This window comes from Panthera pardus, unplaced genomic scaffold (assembly GCF_024362965.1).
Source record: "Panthera pardus isolate Hobbes unplaced genomic scaffold, ASM2436296v1 HiC_scaffold_11, whole genome shotgun sequence".
Classification (NCBI taxonomy): Eukaryota; Metazoa; Chordata; class Mammalia; order Carnivora; family Felidae; genus Panthera; species Panthera pardus.
Genome location: NW_026526666.1, coordinates 10,167,766 through 10,192,892, shown reverse-complemented (window position 1 = coordinate 10,192,892; position 25,127 = coordinate 10,167,766). Strand labels below are relative to the sequence as shown.

Sequence of the window (25,127 nt, the reverse complement as noted above, 5' to 3'; positions counted from 1 at the left end):
ACTGGTAATTAGTGTGCATTTTCCTTAAGGTTCCATCTGCCTGCTTCCGTAAGCAGTATCTTCAGCAGTTTTTCCAGTTATTAGTGGTTTCATTTGTGTCCGTGATGGATTTTCTTCCCTCCGTATTCTCTTTAAAATCTGATTTACGGCTTTCGTGATGAGAGAGAGTTGCAGCATTATGCTGCTTCAAATGAAACGTGTCCTCTTCATTGCATCTTCTCTGTTGATGACAGTAATAGAAATAGACGCTTTCAACCAGTGGTACTTCATCTGGACCTCTGTAATGTACCGAAGATGTTTTCAAAGAGCTAGCGTCTCTGTGAATACGCAAAATGTTGGATGGTGTATTAATCTGTTCTGTAAAAGCAATCATGATAGCTGGTGCTCATAAGGCTTTTATCTTAAGCTTTAGTATCTGTCCGTAAATGTTAATTAAATCCCACAGTACTCATGTGAGAGAAATATAATTTTTATTTTCCAAGGTCATCAGCTGACTTGAACTGCTCGCAGACATAAATCCAGTTCCGAGGACTAATCATAAAGTTGGATTTTGATGGGCTTTCGTAAATCCATACCTATGAACGACTAGTATTTGAAAGAATAAAATTTAGCCCTTCGCACTTCTCTCTCTGGCTTTTAGTTTTCATTTTTGAGGCAAATGAGCAGTTGAACTTCATTGGGATGTTTTTCACTGTTCTCATTTCTTTGAACTATTTTTGTTTCTTCTCTGGGTGATACTGTAGAATGTGCTCAGAGCTGGGGGAAGATTCCCCCTGTGAGTGCTGGAGACTTATCCAGGGTTCCAACAAATACAACAAAGAGACCAGGGTTTGGTGTCAGATAGGACTGATGTCAATTTCCTCCCTTGCTACGTGTTGGTTCTGTGCTATAAGGAAGTAATATAATTTATTTGAGTCTTTGTTTACCTGATCTATAGTAACATTTATGCCTAGGATTGTCAGAAAAATGAAATGAGATAATATATGTACAATGCCTGGCACATAGAGGGCGTTGGCCATAGAATTTACTAGCCCACTAAAAGTTGAAGCTAGTTTTATCATAGACATGAGCAGTACTTGTGATCTGGGAATGCTTCTTCTGTTTTTAAAATTTGGCTCATTTTTTTTAAGGTCCTCCTTCACCAACTAAAACTGCCAAGATGGTGAGTATACAGTGGTCCTCAAATCCTTCTTCCCAACACAGCAAAAGAGATGCCACGTTCCCCTCCGTTAAGAGCAGCCCTCCGTGGTGGTGATTATCGACTGGGAGAAGTGAGGAGGCATTCTGCCCTGGGCTTGTATCAGAAGCTCTGGGGAAGCGTGTGAGTTAGAGAGGAGGTGTGCTTTCCCGGGGAAGTATTTCTATTGAAGGAAAACTCGAGGCCCACACTCCCAACAGCCCTGTCCTCTAAATGGTGAAACGTGAACACAATGAAGTGCCTACTTAGGGGTCCTTCTGTTCTCTTTGCGTCTCAGAGGAGCAAGGGTAAGGAGGGGCTGAATGTTAGGGCAGAGAATAAAAACTGTTGCTTCTTCCCTGATGCCCAAAGAGAAGTGGGAGGTTCATGTCATTTCATGGGGACCATAAATACCCACGTTGAGAGAACCTTCTTACAATGGACTAAACAAGACTTTCTAGAGTAATTGGGGCCTCGGTGCCCAATCTGCCTGTTATCAAAGTGAAAGGCTGTCAGACTTGAAACAGCATTTTCTTTGGCGTTCTTCTGAATAACTGAGTAGCCTATTTAAGGACCTGTATCGCAAATAAGACCTAAAAAAGGGCATGGCAAACAGTGCCAGGAAAGAAAATGTGCTAGGTGCAGACATGTAGCTGCCAGAATACGCACAATTATATGGGTGTGGATATAAAGACAATTACGTATTAAAACCTAATTTAGTTCTGGTTTGCTTGATTGGGAGCCTGTCATCTCCTAATGAAAGATGGTCTTCCATAACCAGAAAGCACAGGCTTAAAGGAAGGACCATCAGATAGAAAATGCATTAATGCTAGTCCACCGGATAGGACCCTCTACAAATTTGCTGTTTCATGGATCAAAAGGACAGAAACATTCTGCATTTTTATAGACTGTACCACTTAACAGCCAGTGTGAACAGAAATGCTTTCTGCCTATTTAGTTAAAATTGCACTGTGTTCTCCTAGGTTCCTCTGGTTCCCCTAGTCATTGTTTTTAACTTCTGTGCTGCCAGTCTGTTTCATAATAGACGCCAAGAGCAGCCAGGGTGACCCCAAAGCTTTCTAACTGATGACCTTGTGCCTGCTCTGACAGAATCCTGGGACGTGTGGGGGAGGGGGGAGGAGGCCGCCCTCCTCTTCTTGCCGTCCAACCTGGTCTGGATCAGTGAAGGGTGCCCCCGGGAACAACACTCGTAACGACTGTCCTCATACCACTCCCTCATAAGCTGCCCCCAGTGCTCCATCCTCCTCAGCATTATTTTTTCGCAAACATCTATAATCTCCCCCCTGCCCCTCTCTCCCCACCGCCCCCCGCAAGCGATAATTCAGAATAACCAGCTGTTCTCAAACCCATATTTATTTTCTTCAGCTGTGTATTGGATCTCATCTTTAAAATTTTATTGAATCATTTTGCCTGGCTGTTATTCTGGGAAAGTTTTGTCAGATTGGAAAAAACAGGAAAACATGCTCCCGTTTTCCCTTGCTGGATTGCCCGGCGTGGTGCGTTTCTCCTTCACGTATTTGAATTGGCCACGCAGGGGATTCGTAGTGTCCTCTTTGTAACCCGAGTTAGAGTTAACACTTCCTATTCCATTTTCTCAGAAAGCATGGTATCTCAGACATCTTCACGGGGAATTAAATGGAGGGAGTGGGGGCGGTGGGGCCGATCCAGACCTTCACGAAGGTCCTCCCTCCCGCCCAGCAGTGTTGCGTTGTGTCCCTGTGTTCATCTTCTCAAAGTCAGCTTGTGTCTTGGTGGTGGAGAAAAGGGCAAGGTCATGTAAACGTAGGACTAATGCAGGCCCTTCCGTTGACATCATTATAAACTTTTTCTAAGTTAAGTAAAATATGTTTTAACCAAGCACACACAGCTATGCAGGTGAATTCTGACAAGACTGCAAATATGCTGTGGCTTTGACCCTGCCACCTGCTCACCTATAATCAGTTGACATACCCGGGTCACACAATAGTTTGATGAACTAATCAACCATCTGGTTTTAAACACATACTAAGTAAGGCCCTTTTCCATTTCAGAAAACAGATAAAAAGGAAAATTCAGGAAGTTTGGAGGCCATAAATGAGCCCATTCCCCAGCCTATGCCTTTTCCACCCAGCATTATCAGGTCAGCATCCCCGAAATTGGATCCTTCTGAGGTCTACCTGAAATCTAAGACTTTATATGAAGATAAACGTAAGTAGTTGTGGAATATTTCAGGAGAGCATGCGACAAAATAAATTTGAATTTTCTAAAAAACTGGGACCTTCCCAAACCATATTGAAAAGTTATTCCTTCATCCCCATGTTCATATGACTCTGGGTTTCTTCCATTTGTATTCAACACTCATTCACTCACTTTTTTCCAAAACCAGGGACTAAGTGCCTACGATCTACCTAACACACAGTAGGTGATGGGAATACAGAGATAAACAGGGTCCATAGGCTGTGCAACCAAAAATGATAATTAAACCTACATGGAAAATAAATAAGTACAAACCAGCCTCACACGGATCTGAAGAAGGAAACAATCAATTTTACCACTGTGGGTAGTAGGAAGTGTCAGATACTGCTTCAGATAGGAGGTTAAGCCTGAAACAAGTCTTCAAAGACAGAGAGGTGTTCATGAGGCAGATGAAAAGGGAAAGGAAGCAGGAGCAACCTTTGCACATTGACCTTGCATGGCCTGCGTCCTGCCAGTGGCCTGGTTTGGCTGGGTGCAGCTGGCACGGGAGAGCAGAGGGGAGCAGGAACAGGTTGGGGAGGACGGAGTTGACCATTCCAAGGGAGCTGGAGTCCATCACAGAAACGATAGAGAGCCACGGAATAGTTTCACTGCCGGGATGATCATCGTGGACTTGTGTTTCAAAGAGATGTTCCTGGCAGGAGTATGAGGGGTGGTGAATCAGAGCGTGTGCAGCCTATGGAGGAAACCAGGGTAGACGAGGTCAGAGGAATCCAGCTGAGAGGGGTGCGCAGAGAGAGTGCATAAGGCAGAAGTTCATTTTTGTGCTGATTTACTTAAAATGATAAATTGTTTCCAAAGTAAAATTGCAGATTAACTAGGTTTAATTTTTTTAATTTGTTTTTAAGAAGCAGATCTAAATCTACCTTAGAAATGATGTACACAGGTGGAAATATCGTATATAATTGACTTCATAATAATTTAACCAACTGTAAGTCTTTATCCTGAATAGGCCCAGGCCGTATTTAGAAAGATGAAAACCAGATGTAAGCACAGCACAGCAAAGCAATAATTTAAATTAGTATAACTATGGAGAATCCTTTTCTTCTGACTTCCCATTCATAGCCTCATACATTCTTAGTATTAATATGAACTCCTCAGTCCCTTTGGGCCTTCCATATAAAGTAACTGAGTTGGGCTCAAGAGTTTTATCTCTAAAGTTCTGTAATTCTGATAGAAATTATTTCTCAAAAGAGACTGCTTCTAAGGAACATTATCAAGATTTACCCCATGCAGTATCTCTGTTTTTATATAGTTCCCCGACATATTTCTAGAAAACACTTCTTACTTTGTGAATAACACGAATATTTTCTTGACAATCAAATTATTTTAGTCATGAAGTAGATTTCCCTGACTTAATATTCTGGTGAATGGGACCTACCCTTTGGGGGCAGAATAGCGTGAGTTAAGAGCCTGGACCCTAGAAATCAAGCTAAGTCGAGATCTCAGCTGTGCCATTTATTTGCTGACACTAGGCCACGTACCTAGGCCTCAGTTTTCCCAGCCAGAAAATGGGGCTGATAATAGGTATTAGCAGTCATTTTCTTTTAAAATAATATCATTTTGCACCATTAGGCTAAGTGAATATGGGATGCTTTTCTGAAACAACGGTATTAGTTCAGGAGTAGAATTAAGGCATTTTATGGGCTCTCTTTTCCTAGGATTTGCCCAGATGTTAATGTACATAATTTGCACCTCTCAAACATCAAACTTAAATTGGATGATGCTGAATTTAATATCATAACATTGATTTGGAAGGCATTAGGGCTTAATGGCAGAGTAAAGCTGAGTACATGGAAGGTAGGGGTAAATGTTCCCAAGCTATCTCGATGCACAGTTTTCTTTAGAGCTGGAAAAAAATACTTACGATTGATTTTTTTTTTTTTTGTTTTTTGCAATAGTGGTATGCTCTTGTGTAAGTTTTCACATACCAGAAAGTTCTGAGGTTACAGTTTATTGAACTCTATCATAGTATCCTACTACATAAGTGCATTGTTTTATTTTAACCTTTTTAAAATAAATGCAAGTATTTCATTTTCTTTATTTTTATATTTTCTGGTTTTCCTTAGCACCAAACACCAAAGACTTGGATGTTTTTCTTCGGAAGCAGGAGTCGGGGTTTGGCTTCCGGGTACTGGGAGGCGAGGGGCCGGACCAGTCTGTAAGTTCAGATATTTTGGAATTTGGCCGTTCCTATGAATCTTTAAGTAGCTGTTTGGAAGAGTATAGTGTTTGCTTTATTTGACTTTTTTAGATAAGATTTTGGTTTTCTCTACCCGTGTCATTAACGTGAGGAGGAACTGCATTTTTCTTAGTGTCATGGTTTCTCAGGGACCTTGGTGTGGCTGAGGCAAGAACTGAATATGTCAGCTGGAAATTGGGCAGTAATTAATTTCTGTATTCCACTATGTGCTGCAGTTCATTATTTTCAATTTTTATTTCCCCCTGCCTCTGTTAAACAAAATTTAAGACCTTTGCCTTCTCTCAGAAACCTATAATCTAGCATCCTGTTTGCCACAATCAGTCTGTCCTTTGAATGAATGCTCTGTAAACAGTTGGCCTGAGGCTGCGTACATCATATCACCTGCCCTCATTAGTGGGTTGACATTTTCAAGCTCAGTACCTTGCATACCATTCCATCCGCTCTACGTATAAAACTAGGGAAAAATAAAATAAGTCGTGTTTCTGTCCAGAAAGCAGAAGGGTTATGTTTATAAAGCCTTTAAAACCTAGAACTTTATTTTTTTTTATTTATTTTTTTTTTAACGTTTATTTATTTTTGAGACAGAGAGAGAGCGTGAATGGGGGAGGGTCAGAGAGAGGGAGACACAGAATCTGAAACAGGCTCCGGGCTCTGAGCTGTCAGCACAGGGGCCCGATGCAGGGCTCGAACTCACGGACCGCGAGATCATGACCTGAGCCGAAGTCGGCGCTCAACCGACTGAGCCACCCAGGCGCCCCAAAACCTAGAACTTTAGACACGATTCTCACCTAAAGTTTAGAGAACAAATGTAATGGGTTCTGTTTTTTTAAGTTTGGCCCTTAGTTTGAATGACAAAGAAGTAATGTGCTTTGTGGAGTTTGAGAACAGATTTATGTTTTTTCTGTATAATGTAAGAAAGACATTCTTACTGTGCTTGGAAGTTAGGTGAGGAACAATAATCTTTTAAAATGACATGCTTCTTTCCATTTCTGGATAGAACATTTGATTTATATATTATAAATGTGTCCTAATTAGTCATATTGGTTATAGTTAATCACCAGAGACAAAGCTTAAGGCAGGTCAACCTATACAGGGCAGATATACCTTGATTGTTCTTGGTGGAAGATGTGATTTGATTTTAATGGTTCCTATTTTGTTAATACCCATAGAGTTGATTAAGATATTTTAAGAATTTGTCTCAAACAACTTGGGACAAATCTTTTTCTTAAATGTCAGGTGTTAACAGCTCTGAAACTAGCCTAATAATTCAGGATTTTAATTGCCGGCAAGCAAAATGAGCCAAATCTGTTTACCTAGATGTAAGTAGACCTCAGACCACTCTGTTCCCTAAGATATTTACTGCTTTGAGACTTAGGAATAAGAAATGTTTCTCTGCTGTATATACTGAATTTGTATTGATCACCATATGTGTTGGGGATATCTTAAGAATGATCCCAGTTGCTGTGAACAGCGTGTAGAAAATCTTAGCTGATGGCATTCAATATCCTTTTTCTTTTCTTTTTTTTTTTTTTTTTTTTTACTTTTTAGGAGCTACTCTGCACGAGTGCATTTTCTGAGTTTAATGTATTTGTTTTGTTGTATTGATGGAACTGATAGTGGTACTTTTTAAGTTATTAAACAGCTTTGCATTTTCTATCTTGTTTTTATTCAACCCCAAAGATCGAGAAGAGATCATGTAGTGTGGTTATCTGAAGTGCCATTTTGTAGAATGGTCACTTTCTAAGATAACCCCCTTCTATAAATGTTCATAGTTGAACTGCAAAAATATGTTGGTTTGCATAGTACTGAGTCAGGAAGTCCTTAACATAGCTATTGAGGATCATAGTAGCTCTTAGTTGACTGTAGAGACCAACCTACACTTTGTTATCTTATCAGATATACATTGGGGCCATCATTCCTCTGGGCGCAGCTGAGAAAGATGGCCGGCTCCGTGCAGCTGATGAACTGATGTGCATCGATGGGATTCCTGTTAAAGGGAAGTCACACAAACAAGTCTTAGACCTCATGACGACGGCTGCTCGAAATGGCCACGTGCTATTAACCGTCAGAAGAAAGATCTTCTATGGTGGTATGTGAACCTGTTCCTGCTCTGATAGGTTCAAAAAGAAACAAAGAGACTTTAGCCCATTTTCTATGTAGTTTTGCAGGTTCCTTTATTAGGTTTAATACTGTCTGAGATAATCCATTTAGTATGACCCGGGGCCTCATTGTGGAAGGCCGTGTAAGGTCAAAAGGATCCAGAAAGACTATTATCAAAAAACAAATAAATTTTGGGCCTCCGTATTGAGATTATGTTAATGTGTTGGCAGATTTTGCCAACGTGGTATTGTAGATGGGAGCACCAGGTTAAATCTGTTCTCTTAGATACAGTGTTTTAGTCATACCAAGATATCCCATTAGCTGAATGTCAAAAGATTTTGGATCCTGATGAATTCCTAAATATTCAGAGGATAGAATGCTTCTACTTGAGAAGTTATAATATAATGTAATTTAACATTAAAAAAACATTTATTGAGTTGCTTACTATATCTCAGACCTATGGATTCTTTTAATTAGTCTTTATAACACTGTGATGTAAATACTGTCATTATTCAGTTTTAGAATTACCCACAGAAAGGTTGGGAGACACATAGCTGGTGAACAGTAGGGCCAGGATTAAGACAGGAGTTTAATTATAGAGCCTGGGGTCTAAACCATGATACGAGGCTCTAAGTGCATTTTTCTCATCAATAGCTTTGTGAATATCACATCGGAATTTTGAGAAGTGAATTCTTGCCACTTTTTAAAATTTTAAAAAGACTACCCGGTAGCATAAGAATGTAAGCCTCGTAGAGGTAGTGGTATTTATCCATTTAGTTAACTGCTGTATCCCCAGCACATAAAAGAGTGCCTTCCCGGCAGAGTAGACATCAGTGAATGATTGTTGACCTGATGAATATTTGCTTTACTCTTAAAAAATGAGGCACTGTGGTTTTGATTGCAACATCCAAGGTAAAGGCCTGTTTTCATAAACATCGGACATTTAGAGAGGCATACAGGTTTTCATGCAGTGTTGCAGTGATGCTGGAGTCAGAACAGAACCACATGTAGTAAAAAATGTGATGTTGTACGAGAGGTTGGCTCTGTCCTGGGAAGCCTCATGAAGACGTTTTATAGTGGTTTGATATTACTGGAGGCGTTTAGCTAATTCATTGTAACCATACATTATGCAACAAAAACAAAAACCAAAAGCCCCTTTATGTTTCATTAATGATTGGACGTTCGTGGCACTTTGCTGAAATTCTAAAACGTCATCTCTGAATCATGTAGATTTTGAGGCAGAAGAGCCCTTATAAATGGATATTCCTTAATGGCAGTGTCTCGTGGTGATGGTTAATGATGGTTTGTATCAAATTATGGCACAAAATTTGCCCTTTCTTTATTTTTATTTTTTTTAATTTTTTTTTAACGTTTATTTATTTTTGAGACAGAGAGAGACAGAGCATGAACGGGGAAGGGTCAGAGAGAGGGAGACACAGAATCCGAAACAGGCTCCAGGCTCTGAGCTGTCAGCACAGAGCCCGACGCGGGGCTCAAACTCACGGACCGTGAGATCATGACCTGAGCCGAAGTCGGCCACTTAACCGACTGAGCCACCCAGGCGCCCCTGCCCTTTTTTTAATCAGGACTAAGTTATGTCATTCTTTCTTGATTCTGATGACGTAATTGGGTAGGAGAGAAAGGTATACGTTAACTCTCCATTTGCTGGGGATTCGTATGACCTGTTCTCTGCCTAGGAGAATTGGGTGTTCATGTGGACAGCCTGTTATCTGCTGGATGGGGGAGGAGTAGGGCTGCTGATGGTTAGCGCATCTGATCTCATCCATCAGGAAACTGAAGTTGAAGACACATTGCATAAGACAAATCCTATGTTGACAGCTCACTTCTCAGCTGATAACGGGGGGCACCTCTGCCCTGATGCACTGGCCTCCCCAACATCACAAGTGGTAGTCACAGCACGAAGTCATATTTACAGTTGATTTTATTTAAAAAAAATTTTTTTTTAACGTTTATTTATTTTTGAGACACAGAATAAACGGGGGAGGGTCAGAGAGAGAGGGAGACACAGAATCTGAAACAGGCTCCAGGCTCTGAGCGGTCAGCACAGAGCCCGACACAGGGCTCGAACTCACAGACCGCGAAATCATGACCTGAGCTGAAGTCGGACACTTAACTGACTGAGCCACCCAGGCGCCCCTACAGTTGATTTTAAAAGGAAGTTTACTGTGTCAGTTTTCATTACCAACTTTTGTTAAAATTACTGGTCAAAATCTTGCTGGAATGAAAACAGTTTCAAGAAGAATTGGTTTACCAGGAACTTTGATGAAAGCTTTGAAAAGCTTCCTTTGCAATGAGAAAACATATAATTCTTCCGGGTACACACTTTAAAAGTGTTTAAGATGTCAGACAGACTCAATCTGAGTCTCATCTAAGATGGCCAGAGCTCACATGGGGAGGTTGCTTTTCTATCCTAGATGTTATTTGAAACCACATTTTCCTGTGAGAATCCTAGCACAAAAACACTTAAGTTAACAAAAATTATGATGTTCTAGAAATACTTGGTCATGTTTATTATAGAGAAACAACCTGAGGATGACAGCTCTCAAGCCTTCCTTTCGACCCAGAATGGCTCTCCCCGCCTGAACCGAGCAGAGGTCCCAGCCAGGCCTGCTCCGCAGGAGGCCTATGATGTAGTCTTGCACCGAAAAGAAAATGAAGGATTTGGCTTCGTCATCCTCACCTCCAAAAACAAACCCCCTCCAGGAGGTAAGGGCTGCTATCTCCGATTGTGCCTCCCTGCAATTGCAGTGTTCTGAGTCTCCCTGTGGGCTTTGTGAAACTAATTAGGAATCATGTATGAATTGCCTGAGAGACTTACCTTTTTAAGAATGATGAATATTTTATTTTCAACACCGGCTAGTCTGAACCAAACTTCCAGGCTGCAGGTTAATCTGTCATCTCAGATTCCATAAAATAAGTCTTAGCAGCACACTTTGCGCCAAGATTATATTGTGGCGGTATATTAGGGGCGTGCCCTAGTAGATTCAGTGAAAGGACAATACTAAGTCTTTTAAAATAAGGAGGCGTAGGGTTTTTTTAAATTGGGAGAAACTGTGTTTGCAGAAGTGAATTAAATGCTAGAAGCAGTTGAGAAGAAGCAAAATAGATTAATAGAAGAATCTTGACCCAAATATGTCTTAAATGGTCCTTTTGTATTATTTAATAACAATGGCCATATTCCAACTATAAAGGAACCTTCTGGAGTGACAAGAGGCATGCTTATCTTTTATATATGCTTCACTGAAAAGTAAAAATTTTGTCAGAACTTTAAAAATTAATCTAAATATCCTGAACCCAGTTTAACAGAATATTGTCATCTGGGAAGGGTGCATGTATATACTAATTCCTTTAACAAAGGAGGAATTACCTCTAATATGTTCAGGGTTGTTAAGATTCAGCATATTAAATGTTGTTTCTAAGAAATAATCATCTTTAAATACAATTAGAAGATCCAAATGAATATAAGATGAGAACCAGACACTTGAGATTTTTTTCTATCAGACTTGTCTGGGTAACTATTTTTCCAAGTCAAATGATAAAAAAATCTTTGAGCACAGGAAAATGTGCTCCTCTCTCTGCCAGTGGATTTGAGTATATCTTGAGTAGTGAGATCCTCTTAGACTAGACGGCCACTAAAATCGTTGAAAAAGAAGGAAACCCTTTCAGCAGTGTTGTGGGCCAAACCAATTTGCAAAAATCTTGCTAAAATTAATGCAAGTGTGTAAAGGAAGAAGATTCTGTGGCATGGATGAGTTATTACTAAAGTATCAGGTCACTGCTCACTGATACTAGTTTCCATTTTCCAAAAGCAGTTGCCATGGTAACACTCGGAACTGTCACTGATGCTCTGAGGATGATTATGTGGCCTGTGTTAGAAAAATGAAAGAAAGCAGGTTTGGGGGGATTTTATGTTGTATCACTGGAAACCAGTATTTCCCAAACCAAATAACCGTTTCAGAGAACCATATTCTTATTCTAATGCCATACAATAATCCCACGCATTCAGATGAACAAAAATAGTGCAAGATTACTGCTCGGTGTCATAGCTGCTAACTGCTTTTTCTACCGAACATACTCCTTTTCTAGGACTGCAGAAATTAGGGGAAGGGGAGGAGGCTAGTGTGCACCATGAAACAAAGCGATACAGAAGAAATCAGTAAAATAGGTCGCATTCCTTAAATACGTTTACCATTTTTATTTAGGTTGTATTTAAAATTTATATTGCATTTTAATGTACATTAAGTAATTCTTTTTATTTGTGTGTATCTGTTTACATTTAAATTTTTCAAACATTTTTACACCTGTTCATTGTAGTTGTCTCTTACTATCTTGATGGTTTTGTGTCTCACAGAGGGAGATAGCTGTGTAAGATAGGGTCGGTAAGTGTTGGGCTCTGTAATCAGGCAAACTTGGATTCAGATTCCGCTGTGTCTTTTAATAGCTGTCTGATCTTGGGCAAATTACTTACCCTCCAAGAGCTCCAATTTCCTCTGTTACGATGAGGATGACGGTAACACTTCTCGTCTCGTGGGGGTTTGAGGATCAAAGGAGGTAATGCGTGCGAGGCCCTTAGCCCGGACCTTCAAGAAATGTTAGCTGCTGTTGCTTGTTGTAGCTTCTGCTGCTGTTGTCACTGTCGTGTTATTCATAAAGTTGTTAGTCTACTGTCTCTTGATTTTTTTTTTAAGAAATTTTAAAAAGTTTATCAATACTTGAGTAATGAGATGGGAAAGAAAGCCCAATTAAAATGTAAGATTGAGGCAGCAGCTCATGTAGGAAATGAGTGTTTGCAGCTCATTAATTATCAACCTGAATGGTAAATTAGGCTTCGGGTGTCCATGAACTTTATGTAAAGTACTTGAGATGTTCAGTCATTGGCACAAAACCCGAATTGGTAATTTCATTGAACTGCTAGTTAATAATCTCACAGAATGCTGAGCCCTGCAAGCATTCTTCCTGGACTCCCATTCATCTCTTATAGATGGAAGGGGAGCCTGGGGGGAGGCTTGGGTGAGGAGCTTTCACTCACAAAGACTGAGCAGTGGCTGCAGACTGCATCACAGAGAAAAAGGTGTGTTGAGACCAGAGTTAGCACAGGTGAAAAGGCAGGAAACCTGTCAGAACGGATCATTCTTTATGGACCTTGTCTTGGTATAGATTGGTATTCTGTTCAGGAAAGATTATTTCTTCCTTCTGATTAAATGTGTTTTCTGGTGACATTTATCACAAGTAGAGTTCCCGGTAGCATTTCTGACACCAGTTATGAAATTCTGAGATTCTCTGCCGATGACTTTTTCGAAGATCAGAGATCTGGGTCTGGCACCCTTGCTGCCCTGGACCCAGCTTGTGTAAATGCTAAATGAATGGAGCACCGAGAAAAGACATCTATTTAAGATGAAAAGGGACTTGGCTAGTTTCTGCTTCGCCAGTAGTTCACAGGTTTTAGTGTTTGTCTTTCTTATCGTATACTTTTCAGTTCCGGTCGCAAAGGATTCTTTGAGAGGGGACATTTCCAGCTACTGTCCTTTCTTTTCCTGAAAGGAGTGTTTTAAGAGCACCCAAGTGATCTCCACAGCTGGACAAGGCAGTTCGGGAGTCAGATTTAGGCCAAAGATGAATGAAGATGATTAAATTGGTCTTATGGCAAATGCCTATGGACTTTGTATACCAACAAAAGCAGGGCAGGACTCAAGATGTGTACTCTGCGGGGTTACCTTGAAAATTTCCCAGTCCATTCAGAGAGTGTTCAGAAGTGACCTATCAGTCTCTTTGCTATTTTTAACTGTTTTGATAGTACTGCTGTAAATGCCAAGACTAGAACAATCCGACCAATCTTACCTTCCCTCATCCAGATAACTAACCCTTCAGGAAATTCTGTACCAAGATTTTTCAATTCCCTTTGAGCACACTGCTCACATGGTGAGAAAGGAGTCACTGAGACTTCAGAGATTCATTCCGTTGGATGTTTTGCCAAGGGCCGAATGATTTTCTTCTCGGGGCATCTAGAATGAACAGTGTGTACAAGTAGGTCTTTTCTAAGAAGGAGGATAACTAAGGTATTGAGTTAGAAGGTCACCACAGGGCCACTGTCTGGTTCACTGGGCATTTCTGAAGTGCCACCTGTGTTCTCAGTGAATCGCTCACACGGCCTGGCACAGGATGTGGGCACAGGACGTGGCCCACACTGCCCTGGCACTTTTCTAGTTACTTTGTTTTAAGGCAAATGGTGCAAGTGCTTGATAATAATTCAGAGCTGAAAGGCGGTTGCTTCCAACATTGCCTTCCTCTGTTTTGGGATAAAATCTCTCCCTGTGTATAATCCTAGAAGAGCTGAGGAGTGAACGGCACTGCCCGTGGGGACAGAAATCATGGCTAAGAATAACTTCTAGTTCAAATGAACGGCTCTTAAAATGTCCCTGACATACACCTACCCATGACTCAAATACTGGTGAGGAGCCCATTTTACTATGGAAATGAAACATACTCAGAGTGCCATTTTAAATATTAATTCTCCTTCTTCATAATAGTCCGTAGTCAGCAGGAGGCAAATGGCCAACAGATTTACTGACCCCAGTGAGGAAATTCTCAAGGAACATGGAAGGAACATCTGTTTCTTAATACAAATGCTTCTTATTAAGAGGGGCGAAAGATATTTTGACAAGATTTCCTGAACGTCTGAGAACTTGTTTTAAGCCCTAATAACAGCAAAGTGTCTTAATCATCTAGGAAAGCCTTCAGCATCATGAACTGATAGAACTGCACGGCATGTCTTTGCAAATGTCTTAGACTCTGCTTTGTACACTGAGGGTAGGATTTTATCCATGAACCAAATAATCTTAATGTTAAACATTTCATGTTATGATTCCCCTCAGCTTTTCTAATTAAAAAAAAAAATCTAAAGGTATAAACAAAAGAAACTAATTTTGCTATAGAACTAGGTAGGATTCGTTTTAACAGGCAGTCATTTCACTGTGCCTGGATTTCTGAGCAGTAACTTCGGAGTCCTAAACTTGAATTTGAACTGCATTTATTCCCACGGTTCCCTGTGGGAGTAAATGCCCCTTCCACAGAATCAAAGATGGTCTCACCGTGGCCGTTTCTGAGATGGCCTGAATGTGGCCAACACGAAGCAAGGAACGTCAGATTCACGAGATAGTATCAGTGAGGTCAGTAGCCTTTACACAGGATTATCAGGATGGCAATATGAAAATTGGAGAAAGGCTTATGGTAAGTGGAAAATAGCCCAGAGGTCTATACGCTCGGACCGCAGCTATGTAAGAGTATCTGTGCGTGTGCACCAGAGGTGGAAGCTGATATGGAAGTAATTGCGGGTGCATAGGATGATCATGTGATACCTTTTTGCTCTACTTTTAAAGAATGTTGTTAGTTTTTGAGTTTTTTTTAACGTTTCTTTATTTTTGAGAGAGAGAGAGAGAGAGAGAGAGCACGAGTGGAGGAGGGGCAGAGAGAGAGGGAGACACAGAATCTGAAACAGACTCCAGGCTCTGAGCCGTCAGCATAGAGCCAGATGTGGGGCTCGAACCCACAGACCGTGAGATCATGACCTGAGCCGAAGTCGGGTGCTTCACCGACCGAGCCACCCAGGCACCCCTTAAAGAATGTTTTTGATGTTACTATGTTGACTTTTTAAATGATGGTGATAAATCCAACACTAAACTAATTGAAAAACCTGGGCATTTTTTCCCATAGTAATTCCTCATAAAATTGGCCGAGTCATAGAAGGAAGTCCAGCCGATCGCTGTGGAAAACTGAAAATTGGAGATCACATCTCTGCGGTGAATGGGCAGTCCATTGTTGAACTGTCCCATGATAGCATCGTTCAGCTGATCAAAGATGCTGGTGTCACCGTCACACTAACGGTCATTGCTGAGGAGGGTAAGGAACCGGTAAATTTGCTTCCGGCAAACTCTCTGAGCAGCACAGAGCCTGCTGAAGGCAGTGGCTTCTTTGAGCATTGCCAGACTCACTGCAGTGATAGAACCATTTATATACCCCGGAGTCTCCTATTTTGCCTCTTCCATTTAATGAATTTAAAAGACAGTTTATTAAAAAGTTGTCAGTAGCTCAGGAAAAATAACCCAGCTAGCTAGTGAGCGGTGGCCGTCTATTTGTGTGCCGGAGAAGCAAGCACCCAGAAGTGAAAGAGATCGGGAATACTTTTCAGATCTCATTTTCTTAAAATGATGTCTTAAGTTTCTGCTTGCTTGAGCGAGAGGAAATCCTCTAAAGATTCAAAGAAAGTCGCTGTTGCTATCAAGCCTTTCATGTGAGGTCCGTGCCGCAGAGTGCCCGTCCTCGGGGCCGGGCTTTGTTCTGGGCAGCTGCCGTCTAAATGGGAAGCGGACTACGTCGGAACAGCCAGTAAATAGGGCAGAAAATGCATTCAGTGTCTTGCCTCCCTTTAAAGCTGCCTTCTGGTCATTAAGAGTTCCTAATTAGGAGCCATTTTGAATAGCACCAGTTCATGGGCTCTGTTTATGAATTACAAGGTAACACAGTTACATAACGCACATCTCATTTTTCCTGAGTTTGCAAAACTAACGAGGAGAAGCCCAAAGTAGCAGAATTAGGAAGGGTTAGTCTTTTACATTAAAATCCCTCGTAGTGTAATGTGTATTCATGCCCTGCTGTCCCCCATGATCCTCTAATGTAGTCAGTCTTGGGGTCTGTCTTGTCATTCTTGATTCTTCCGTTCTCTCTTCCTGCTGCCCCCTCTCTCGTACGTTCGTTCGTAGTGGAGGCAGTACTCGAATCTCCTCCTGCCCCAGATCCCAGAGGGGCCTTTCCACGTGGACGTGAGCTCTCCAAGCTGCTCTCAGAAGCCTTTTCTAGTCCTCGGACCCCGCGACATCCCCTCCCCTGCCCATTTCCCTTTTCTGTAGTGTTCCACGCTCTGCCCAGCCTCTGTCCCAGACTCTGCTGCTCCTTTCCCCTAAAAACCTCTTCTGCGGAAGCCCGAGTGCTTCCCTGGTCTCTGCACAGAAAGTGTTTTATGATTTTGCTCCCAGCTTGCCTTTTCAATTTACCCCCCGCAGTGTTCTTTCCAGATCCACTCTTGAGCGAGGCCTCTTTGGCCTCTGTGCATGTGGGCTTCCTTCCGTGAATCCCACGGCACTCCGTATCCCTGCAGTTCGTTGAGCGTCGTTCCCTGTGACTGTCTCCCTGTGGAAATGCTCTGCTCTTTGAAGACAAAACATCGTCAGTTGACTATGATACTTAGTAGGCGCTCAGTAAATGTTTTTTGAGTGAAGAAACGAGTTAAATGGATGAGTGAACGGATGATTCAGTGAATGAACAAATGAACAGAGTAAAAGTCAGGAGATTTTCCGTTCTTTGCCAGGATCTAGCAGAGGCAGTATAAACCCAATAGAAGAAGTAAGGCCTTTGACAGACAGACTGACACCTATTAGGCAGTTGTATGACCTTAAACAAGCCACTTAACATTTCTACCCTGCAGTTTTGTTTTTCTTTTTTTAATCTATAGAATGGGATGATAATATCTATTTCAGGATCATTGTGAAAATCTGAGGTGAAAATGTACCTAGTCTGCGTAAGTACCCTAAGGTGCTCATCTAATGGTAACTGTGCCATTTCACCCCATCTTTGCCTGACTGACCCCCACATCCAGGTCTCTGCTCAGACCTTCCCACCTAAGTAATAATTTAGTAAGCACTTAACGATGTGGTAGGTGTTACCCTAAATACTTTACGTCTGTTAACTCATTCAATACACTAATCCTAGGTAGGCACGATTATTTTCCAGTTCCATGGCTGAGGAAACTGAGCCCCTGAGCACTTGGATCATTTGCCCACGGTCACAACACCAGTGACAGAAGCAGTGTTTGAGTCAGTAGACCGGCCCCAGCTCTGTGCTGTCAGCCGCTGTGCCTTCCCTAACCACAGGATCCAAAATAACCCTGCCCTGCCCGCCCCAGGCCCCTCACCTCTCGCCCTGCTCCCTCTGCTTTGCCACACTTTTCTCTGAGATTATTTAACCCGTGGTCTATTTGTTCATTGTCCTCTCCCCCACCAGAATGTAAAGTCATAAATTCCCAAAGCTAGAGATTTTGTCATATTCAGTGCTGAGCCCCAAGGGCCTAAAACGATGTTAGGCACGTCATAAGTGCTCAATAAAAATTTTTTTGAAGGCCTTTTGTTACTTAATGTGATTTTGGTCAGATTTCTTTATCTCTGTGCATGTGGGCTTCGCTCTGGTATCTTTACTGCGATCTCAAGAGCCCGCTTTTTAGCCTTAAATGTGTTCTGTGACCCACAAAGAAAAGCAGGCCTCGGTGTCACAAGGAAATTACATTTTAGGCTTGTTTGGAGAACAACGTGTGTAGTACGCCTCTATCAGCACACATGGTATGCAGCAGTGAGAGAAGCACCTAGAAGTAATGGAGCTCGCGGTACTGCGGTCACTGTTTCTCTAACCGTCTGTAAAAAGGACTAGTGACTTTTCTCTAAGGCCAACACAGAAGGCATTGGTGTGAAATACATACAAATTAAATGAAAAATAAAAACAGAAACAGGGCGCCTGGGTGGCTCAGTCGGTTGAGTGTCCGACTTTGGCTCAGGTCAAGATCTTATAGTTTGTGGGTTCGAGCCCCGCGTTGGGCTCTGTGCTGACAGCTCAGAGCCTGGAGCCTGCTTCAGATTCTGTGTGTCTCTCTCTCTGCCTCTGCCCCGCTCCACGCTCTGTCTCTCTCAAAAATAAATAAACATTAAAAAAAAATTTTTAATAAAAAATAATTTTAAAAAAACAGACATAAAATTATTCCATCCAGTCATTATAACGTTTTCTAAATGCTGACTCTCAGTGTCTATCGGCATCTTATTGCTACTGACCCAGGAACCACACATTGACGAGCCTTGAAATAGATGACTTGGGAACAGACCGCTTCTTTCTCTTAGTTTAATTTTTTTTTGTTTTCCAAAATTACCCTTGACTGTTGATAGTGTTTCCTTAGAGAGGTTATCCACAATTGCTCATTTTTCTTAAAAATTAACTTTGACACTGGTCCAAATGCTTGGGGACGTACCCAAGATTTTCTATATAATGCTGATCAGTGTTTAGGAAAAATAGAAAGGAAAAAATAGAAAGGACACTCCTTAACAGCGTATACTTTAAAGTCTATTTCATATGTCAGCAAAGCCTGTTAAAGACAATCACGTTTGACAGGTAAAATCACATTTCAGTGGTTACACCTTATTTTATTGTATACTCAAGTTTTATTAAACTATGGAAGTATTCAAAATCTCTTATTTTTCTAAGGAAAAAAAATAGAAACTGTCTCTTCTGTCCATAAAAATCCCATCCATGGAGTTTGTTAGTCTTCCAAGTTTCTCGTTGTGTTCAGTATAAGATCTGTCAACTGCACCAAAGAGTCAAATGAGTATTTATAGCCTTAAAGCTGTTTTCAGAGATCACACGTTCGGATCAGCACCTACAGCTACATTACTTCCTCTCTGATACCACTCCCCTGCTGTCCCCTGCTGTCCCCTACTGTCCATAAGCCATTCACTGTTAATAGATAAGACAGTTACCAAAAAAGACAGTTCCTTCCATTCTTTTTGTCCCCTCTTACCAGATACCATTTGATGTTTAAGCTTATTTTGCCAGGGAAATGGTTACCTAAGTTCCCAAGCCATGTGTCATGTCTGGTATGACACGCCCCAGCATATTTGTAGCTCAAGAGTCCTGCTCTAGCCCACAGTTCCACCACCTCGGCCCCTACCGTGCTGACTTGTGCTCAAGGACAGGACATAAACACCTTGTACCTGGCTGTCCTTGCTCATTTTAAAGAAATCTTTAAGTTGTGTTATTCCTCAACATTGATTTCTACTTCTGTGTCACGTCTTGTCTGTTCCATTTTTTTTTTTTTAATTTTTTTTTTTTTTTTAACGCTTATTTATTTTTGAGACAGGGAGAGACAGAGCATGAACAGGGGAGGGGCAGAGAGAGAGGGAGACACAGAATCTGAAACAGGCTCCAGGCTCTGCACTGTCAGCACAGAGCCCGACGTGGGGCTCGAACCCACGGACCGCGAGATCATGACCTGAGCCGAAGTCGGCCGCTTAACCAACTGAGCCACCCGGGCGCCCCTGTCTGTTCCATTTTTAAGAGTGACCCAAGTTACCAAAGGCTACCGAGGACTCTGTTAGGATGGCCCTGGTAGTGTCGCCACAAATACTTGGTTTTGTTTTCCATTTAGTTATCTGTTTGGTCCCATGCGTCTCCATTTTCCATGTCATTTCTCTCCCTACTCCCACTGGCCAACCATTCCATTGTGTTGTATGTGCCTCATTTTATTTTTACAATACATATCTGTGTGTGTGTGTGTGTTGGCATTCATTCATTCATTCATTTTAAAGAGAGTGTGCAAGTGGGGGAGGGGCAGAGAGAGAGAGAATATCTTAAGCAGGCTCCATACTCAGCACAGAGCCCAACGCAGGGCTTGACCCTGGAATCATGACCTGATCCAAAATCAAGAGTCGAATGCTTAACCAACTGAGCCACCCAGGTGCCCCGGCATTTATTTTTCACTCACATAGATAGCATCATGTTACAGATTTTATGTTGGTTTTCTTCTCCAAATTCTCAAAAAATTCTCACTTTATTGTTCCAGGATCCAATCCAGATCCTGTGGCATTTAGTTGCCATATCTTTTTTCCTGAGTGACGTAGTATCTCATTATAGTTTTGATTTTTGTTTCCCTGATGCCTAACGATGTTGAGCATCTTCTCGTGTGCTCTTGGTCATTCATATATCTTTCTTGGAGAAGTGTCTCTTCAAATCTCTTCCTCAGTTTTGAATTGTCTTCTTTGTTGTTGAATTATAAGACTTCTTTATATATTCTGATATTAGATCCTTAACAGATAGATGCTTGCAAGTCTTTTCTCCCATTTTGCAGGTTGTCTTTCCACTTTCTTCATACCATCCTTTGATGCCCAGAAGTTCAATGTTGATGATGTCTAAATTATCTATGTTTGGTCTGGTTGCTTATGCTTCTGGTATCACAGCACCGTGTGATTTTAAGATTTATCCATGTTGCTGGATGAACATAAGCCATTGTTTTTAACTACCTGACCATTTTCCATAATGTATATTTACCACATATCACCTGTCCCCTCCCTCACAGACAACCACTTTGTCTCCAGTCCTCATTATCACAAACTCTCTGGATACACCCGCATATACGTACCTAATACATGCCTAATGTGACCAGGTACTGACCGACTGTCCTCCATAATTGTTGCACCTTCACCCCCACCAGCAGGCCATGGAAGCTTCCTACACCTTTATGTGTCCGCCAGTGCCTGGCGTGAGCCTGCTTTCAAACCAGCCGCAGTGTGGGAAGTGTCCTCTCATTCGTGTTTAATTTGCATTTCTTTCATTACCCATTAATTTAAGCATCTCTTCAAATGCTTGTTTTGGGGCTTTTTTTTCTTGTTGTGAGTTGCCTCTTCATATCTGTTACTCATTTTTCTTTTTTTTAATGTTTATTTTGAGAGAGAGAGAGAGAGAGAGTGCAAGCAGGGGAGGGGCAGAGAGAGAGAAAGAGAGAGAGAGAGAATCCCAAGCAGGCTCCATGCCGTCAGTGCAGAACCCAGCGAAGGGCTCGTTCTCATGAACCATGAGATCATGACTGCAGCCGAAATCAAGGGTCGGATGCGTAACCGACTGAGCCACCCAGCTGCCCCTCCTTTACTCATTTTTCTTGTGGGATTTCAGTCTTTTTCTTATTGATATTTAGAGATTCCTTGGGATAGGTATTAGTCCAATTTAGTTTAAAAAAATTTTTTGAGAGGGTACATGCTTTCAAATGACGGAGGGACAGAGAAAGAGAGAGGGAGAGAATCCTAAGCAGTCTCCTTGCTTGGTGCAGAGCCCAACGTGGGGCTTGATCTCACAACCGTGAGGTCATGACCTGAACTGAAATCAAGAGTCCGACACTTAACCAGCTGAGCCACCCAGGCATCCCAGTGCAATTTAATTTTAGAAAGTACAAAGATCTTTTCCTGTCATCTGTATGTTAACTTTACCATCATGCCCTCCACTGTACAGAGATTCTTAATTTAGATGTAATCACATTGGCCAATTTTTTCCTTATGACTTAGGCTTTTGAAGTTTCATTTAAGACATGTTCTCCTTACCCACCCCATGTCACAGAGATTTTCTCTTATATCATCGTCTGCTAGATTTATAATTTTACATTCAGTTCTTTAATGCATCTGGAGCCTCCCTTTTATTTGTAGTTTTAGGAGGGATCCAGCTTTATTTTTTTATTCTTACACTGAGTGGGCTTTTATAGCACCAGCTATCAGATAACACCTCTTTTCCTCATTGATCTATGCAGCCACCGTTCCTGTGTGTTTGCGTCCCCTTCCAACATGAGTCTCCTAGCTGTTCTGTGCTATTGATTTATCTGTTCTTGGGTCAATTTACATATGTATTTCCTGACAGTAATATACATAATACGTGTTTTAATGTGTGTGTGTGCACGTATGTATATCCACACACACTTTTTAACAAATCTGTAGCTTTGTGGTAGGTCCCAATATCTTGTCTGTTAAGGCAAGTTTTTATCCACCCGCCCCCTACACACACTCCAAATGGATGAGATATTCATGAAACTCTTCCATGTAAAATTTTAGAGCAAATTATTAAGAAACCCAACTGCGTTTTTTATTCGGATATACTGGATATATATTAACTTCGGGGGAATTTACACCTTTAACTATTAAGTTACCCCACCTAAGAGCCTAGGATGTCTCCATCATTTGTGCCCCTTACTGGAGTTTGAGGAGGTACTCTTACACAGTTCTCATTTATTCTTGCAGAGGATGAGTCACGATCCATTGTAATGTCTGTATCCATAGTTTAACTACGGGATTTTGTGTTTTTTCATCTGATAATACACTTTCTCTTAAATAATTACATACAGAGACTCCCGCAAAGATTTAATCCTCACTGAGGGAGTGATCTGCTTAACCCATTGCTTTACTATCTGAACAACTTTCAGATAAAATGGAGAGGGAACATAAGCCTGTTTGGCATCATGGAATAAATATTTAACTTTGTGAAGTAGAACGGCTCTTAACACGGAAGTAAATCGGAGAAGCCATGCAACCTGGGTCGAAGGACTAACACTGGAAAAAATACCATTGATGGGAAGTTTTATTTAACCAGGAAGAGGACAAGGAAAGAACACGTGACTGAAAGAGGAAGCACCAGTGTGTGGTTCCTTGTGCTGCAGTGACACCTCTCACCGAAGGGAAGGGTAGAGGAAAAGCTGAAATTGATCAGCTTGTTTGTACTGTCCTGAAGTTAAACACCTGTCATTCTGGCCAAGCTAGCGAAGCCAAAAAGTTATCTAAATTGGACTTCTGCTAAGGTACAAGCATCTCCCAGTTATCCTGTCCATAGAAGTAATTTCTCCCATCAGTTTCCGTTCCCTTTAAAATGGTGGCCACGAATGTACAATGACAGACAAGAATTCAGCTACAGAATGGGCACTCAAGGTTAGAGGCACGTAACTTGACATTGATGTACCCTGTAAGCCAAAGTGGAAGGACATCTGGGGATTTCTTGTGGGTGCAGGAATATAAACATACATGAGGTGTGATCCCTGCGCTCGAGGAGTGCATGCTCTAGCAAGAGAGGCCGGTATCGGGCTCGCTCTGAAAGGATGCGGTGAATGCTATGAAGACAGTGTGCTGAAGGGAACCACAGGTGAGATTTCACAGAGAAGGTGACACTTTGAAGAGGAGCTTCAGTGGGAAGGCAGATGTGCCCAGGTGATACGTTTGGACAGTATCTTATGAGCAATAAATAGTTACCACAGGTTTTTAAGTAAGGCAGAGGCGGGTTTCAGTTTATATGTTAGGGCTGGGATCCAGGATGTGGATTGCAGGTAGGATTGGTAGCAAGGAGACCAGCAAGGAGGGCCAGCGTAAGTAACTTGTTAAGCTAAAGAGGAAAATAAAATTCATGATAGTAATTTCTATAAATTTTTTTTAAGTGTCTATTCATTTTTGAGAGACAGAGAGGGACAGACTGTGAATGGGGGAGGGACAGGGAGAGAGGGAAACAGAATCCGAAGCAGGCTCCAGGCTCTGAGCTGTCAGCACAGAGCCTGACGTGGGGCTTGAACTCACGAACTGTGACATCATGATCTGAGCCAAAGTCGGATGCTTAACCGACTGAGCCACCCAGGCGCCCCCATGATAGCAATTTAAAAGAGCAACCAGTGGCGCCTGGGTGGCTCAGTTAGTTAAGCATCTGATTTTGGCTGAGATCATGATTTTACAGTTCATGAGTTCAAGTCCTGAATCAAGTGAGCTCAAGCCCTGCTTTGGGTGGGCACTGCTTTTCTTTTTTCTTTCTTTCTTTCTTTCTTTCTTTCTTTCTTTCTTTCTTTCTCTCTTCCTTTCTTCCTTCCTTCCTTCATTCCTTCCTTCCTTTCTTCCTTCCTTCCTTCCTTTCTTTCTTCCTTCCTTCCTCTCTTCCTTCCTTCCTTCCTTCCTTCCTTCCTTCCTTCCTTTCTTTCTTTCTTTCTTCCTTCCTTTCTTTCTTCCTTCCTTCCTTCCTTTCTTCCTTCCTTTTTTCCTTTCTTCCTTCCTTTCTTCCTTCCTCCCTTCCTTCCCTTCCTTCCCTTCCTTTCCTTCCTTCTTTCTCTCTCTCTCTCAAATAAAAATAAAGTAAGAGCAACAGATTTCCATTTCTCTCTCTCTGTCTCTCTCTTTCTCTCTCAAATAAAAATAAAAGAGCAACAGATTTCCATTTCCCCCCATCTTCCCCCAAAAAAGTTCACACTCCACTCTTCCTTTCTGGAGCACTTGACTTTAAAGTGTTAAACATTTTTAACAAGTAAGGTAAAATTTCAGAATGTGCACTTTAAGAAAAATATAACCTCAAATAAGATTTCATCATTTTGAGGATTATGATAATGTTAATCATAATAGAAACATGTACATAATGGGTAGATGCCAGGCACTGTCTGAAGCATGTACATTTATAAGCTTGTTGGATAACGATAACCCCATGAGGTAGCTATAATTCCTTTTATGGGTGAGGTGATTAGAAGCACAGGGAATGTGAGTAATTTCCTCAAGAACACACAGCTAGTAAATAAGAGGCTTAACCCCTGTCAGTCTTGCTGCAGAGTTCATGGCCTAATTCACTAAGCTATGCTCCCTCTCTCTGGTATTTTCAATATCCTATGTTTAGGGGAACCTGGGGGGCTCAGTCGGTTAAGCATGCGACTTTGGCTCAGGTAATGATCTCACAGTCTGTGAGTTTGAGCCCCGCGTCCGGCTCTGTGCTGACAGCTCAGAGCCTGGAGCC

General features: G+C 41.6%; 1 protein-coding gene across 3 annotated transcripts in view; it reads left to right on the top strand.

Annotated features, from left to right (window-relative positions):
• MAGI3 (membrane associated guanylate kinase, WW and PDZ domain containing 3) overlaps positions 1–25,127 on the top strand; it is a 246,433-nt gene that overhangs the window by 209,712 nt on the left and 11,594 nt on the right. For 2 of the 3 annotated variants that reach the window (XM_019457884.2, XM_019457885.2), the window contains exons 11-16: positions 1,131–1,162; positions 3,229–3,385; positions 5,503–5,594; positions 7,533–7,725; positions 10,275–10,463; positions 15,468–15,653. In XM_019457884.2, the coding sequence (XP_019313429.2) occupies positions 1,131–1,162; positions 3,229–3,385; positions 5,503–5,594; positions 7,533–7,725; positions 10,275–10,463; positions 15,468–15,653 (849 nt within the window). The remainder of the gene's footprint in view (positions 1–1,130; positions 1,163–3,228; positions 3,386–5,502; positions 5,595–7,532; positions 7,726–10,274; positions 10,464–15,467; positions 15,654–25,127) is intronic. The other variant, XM_053891021.1, reaches the window with a different exon arrangement.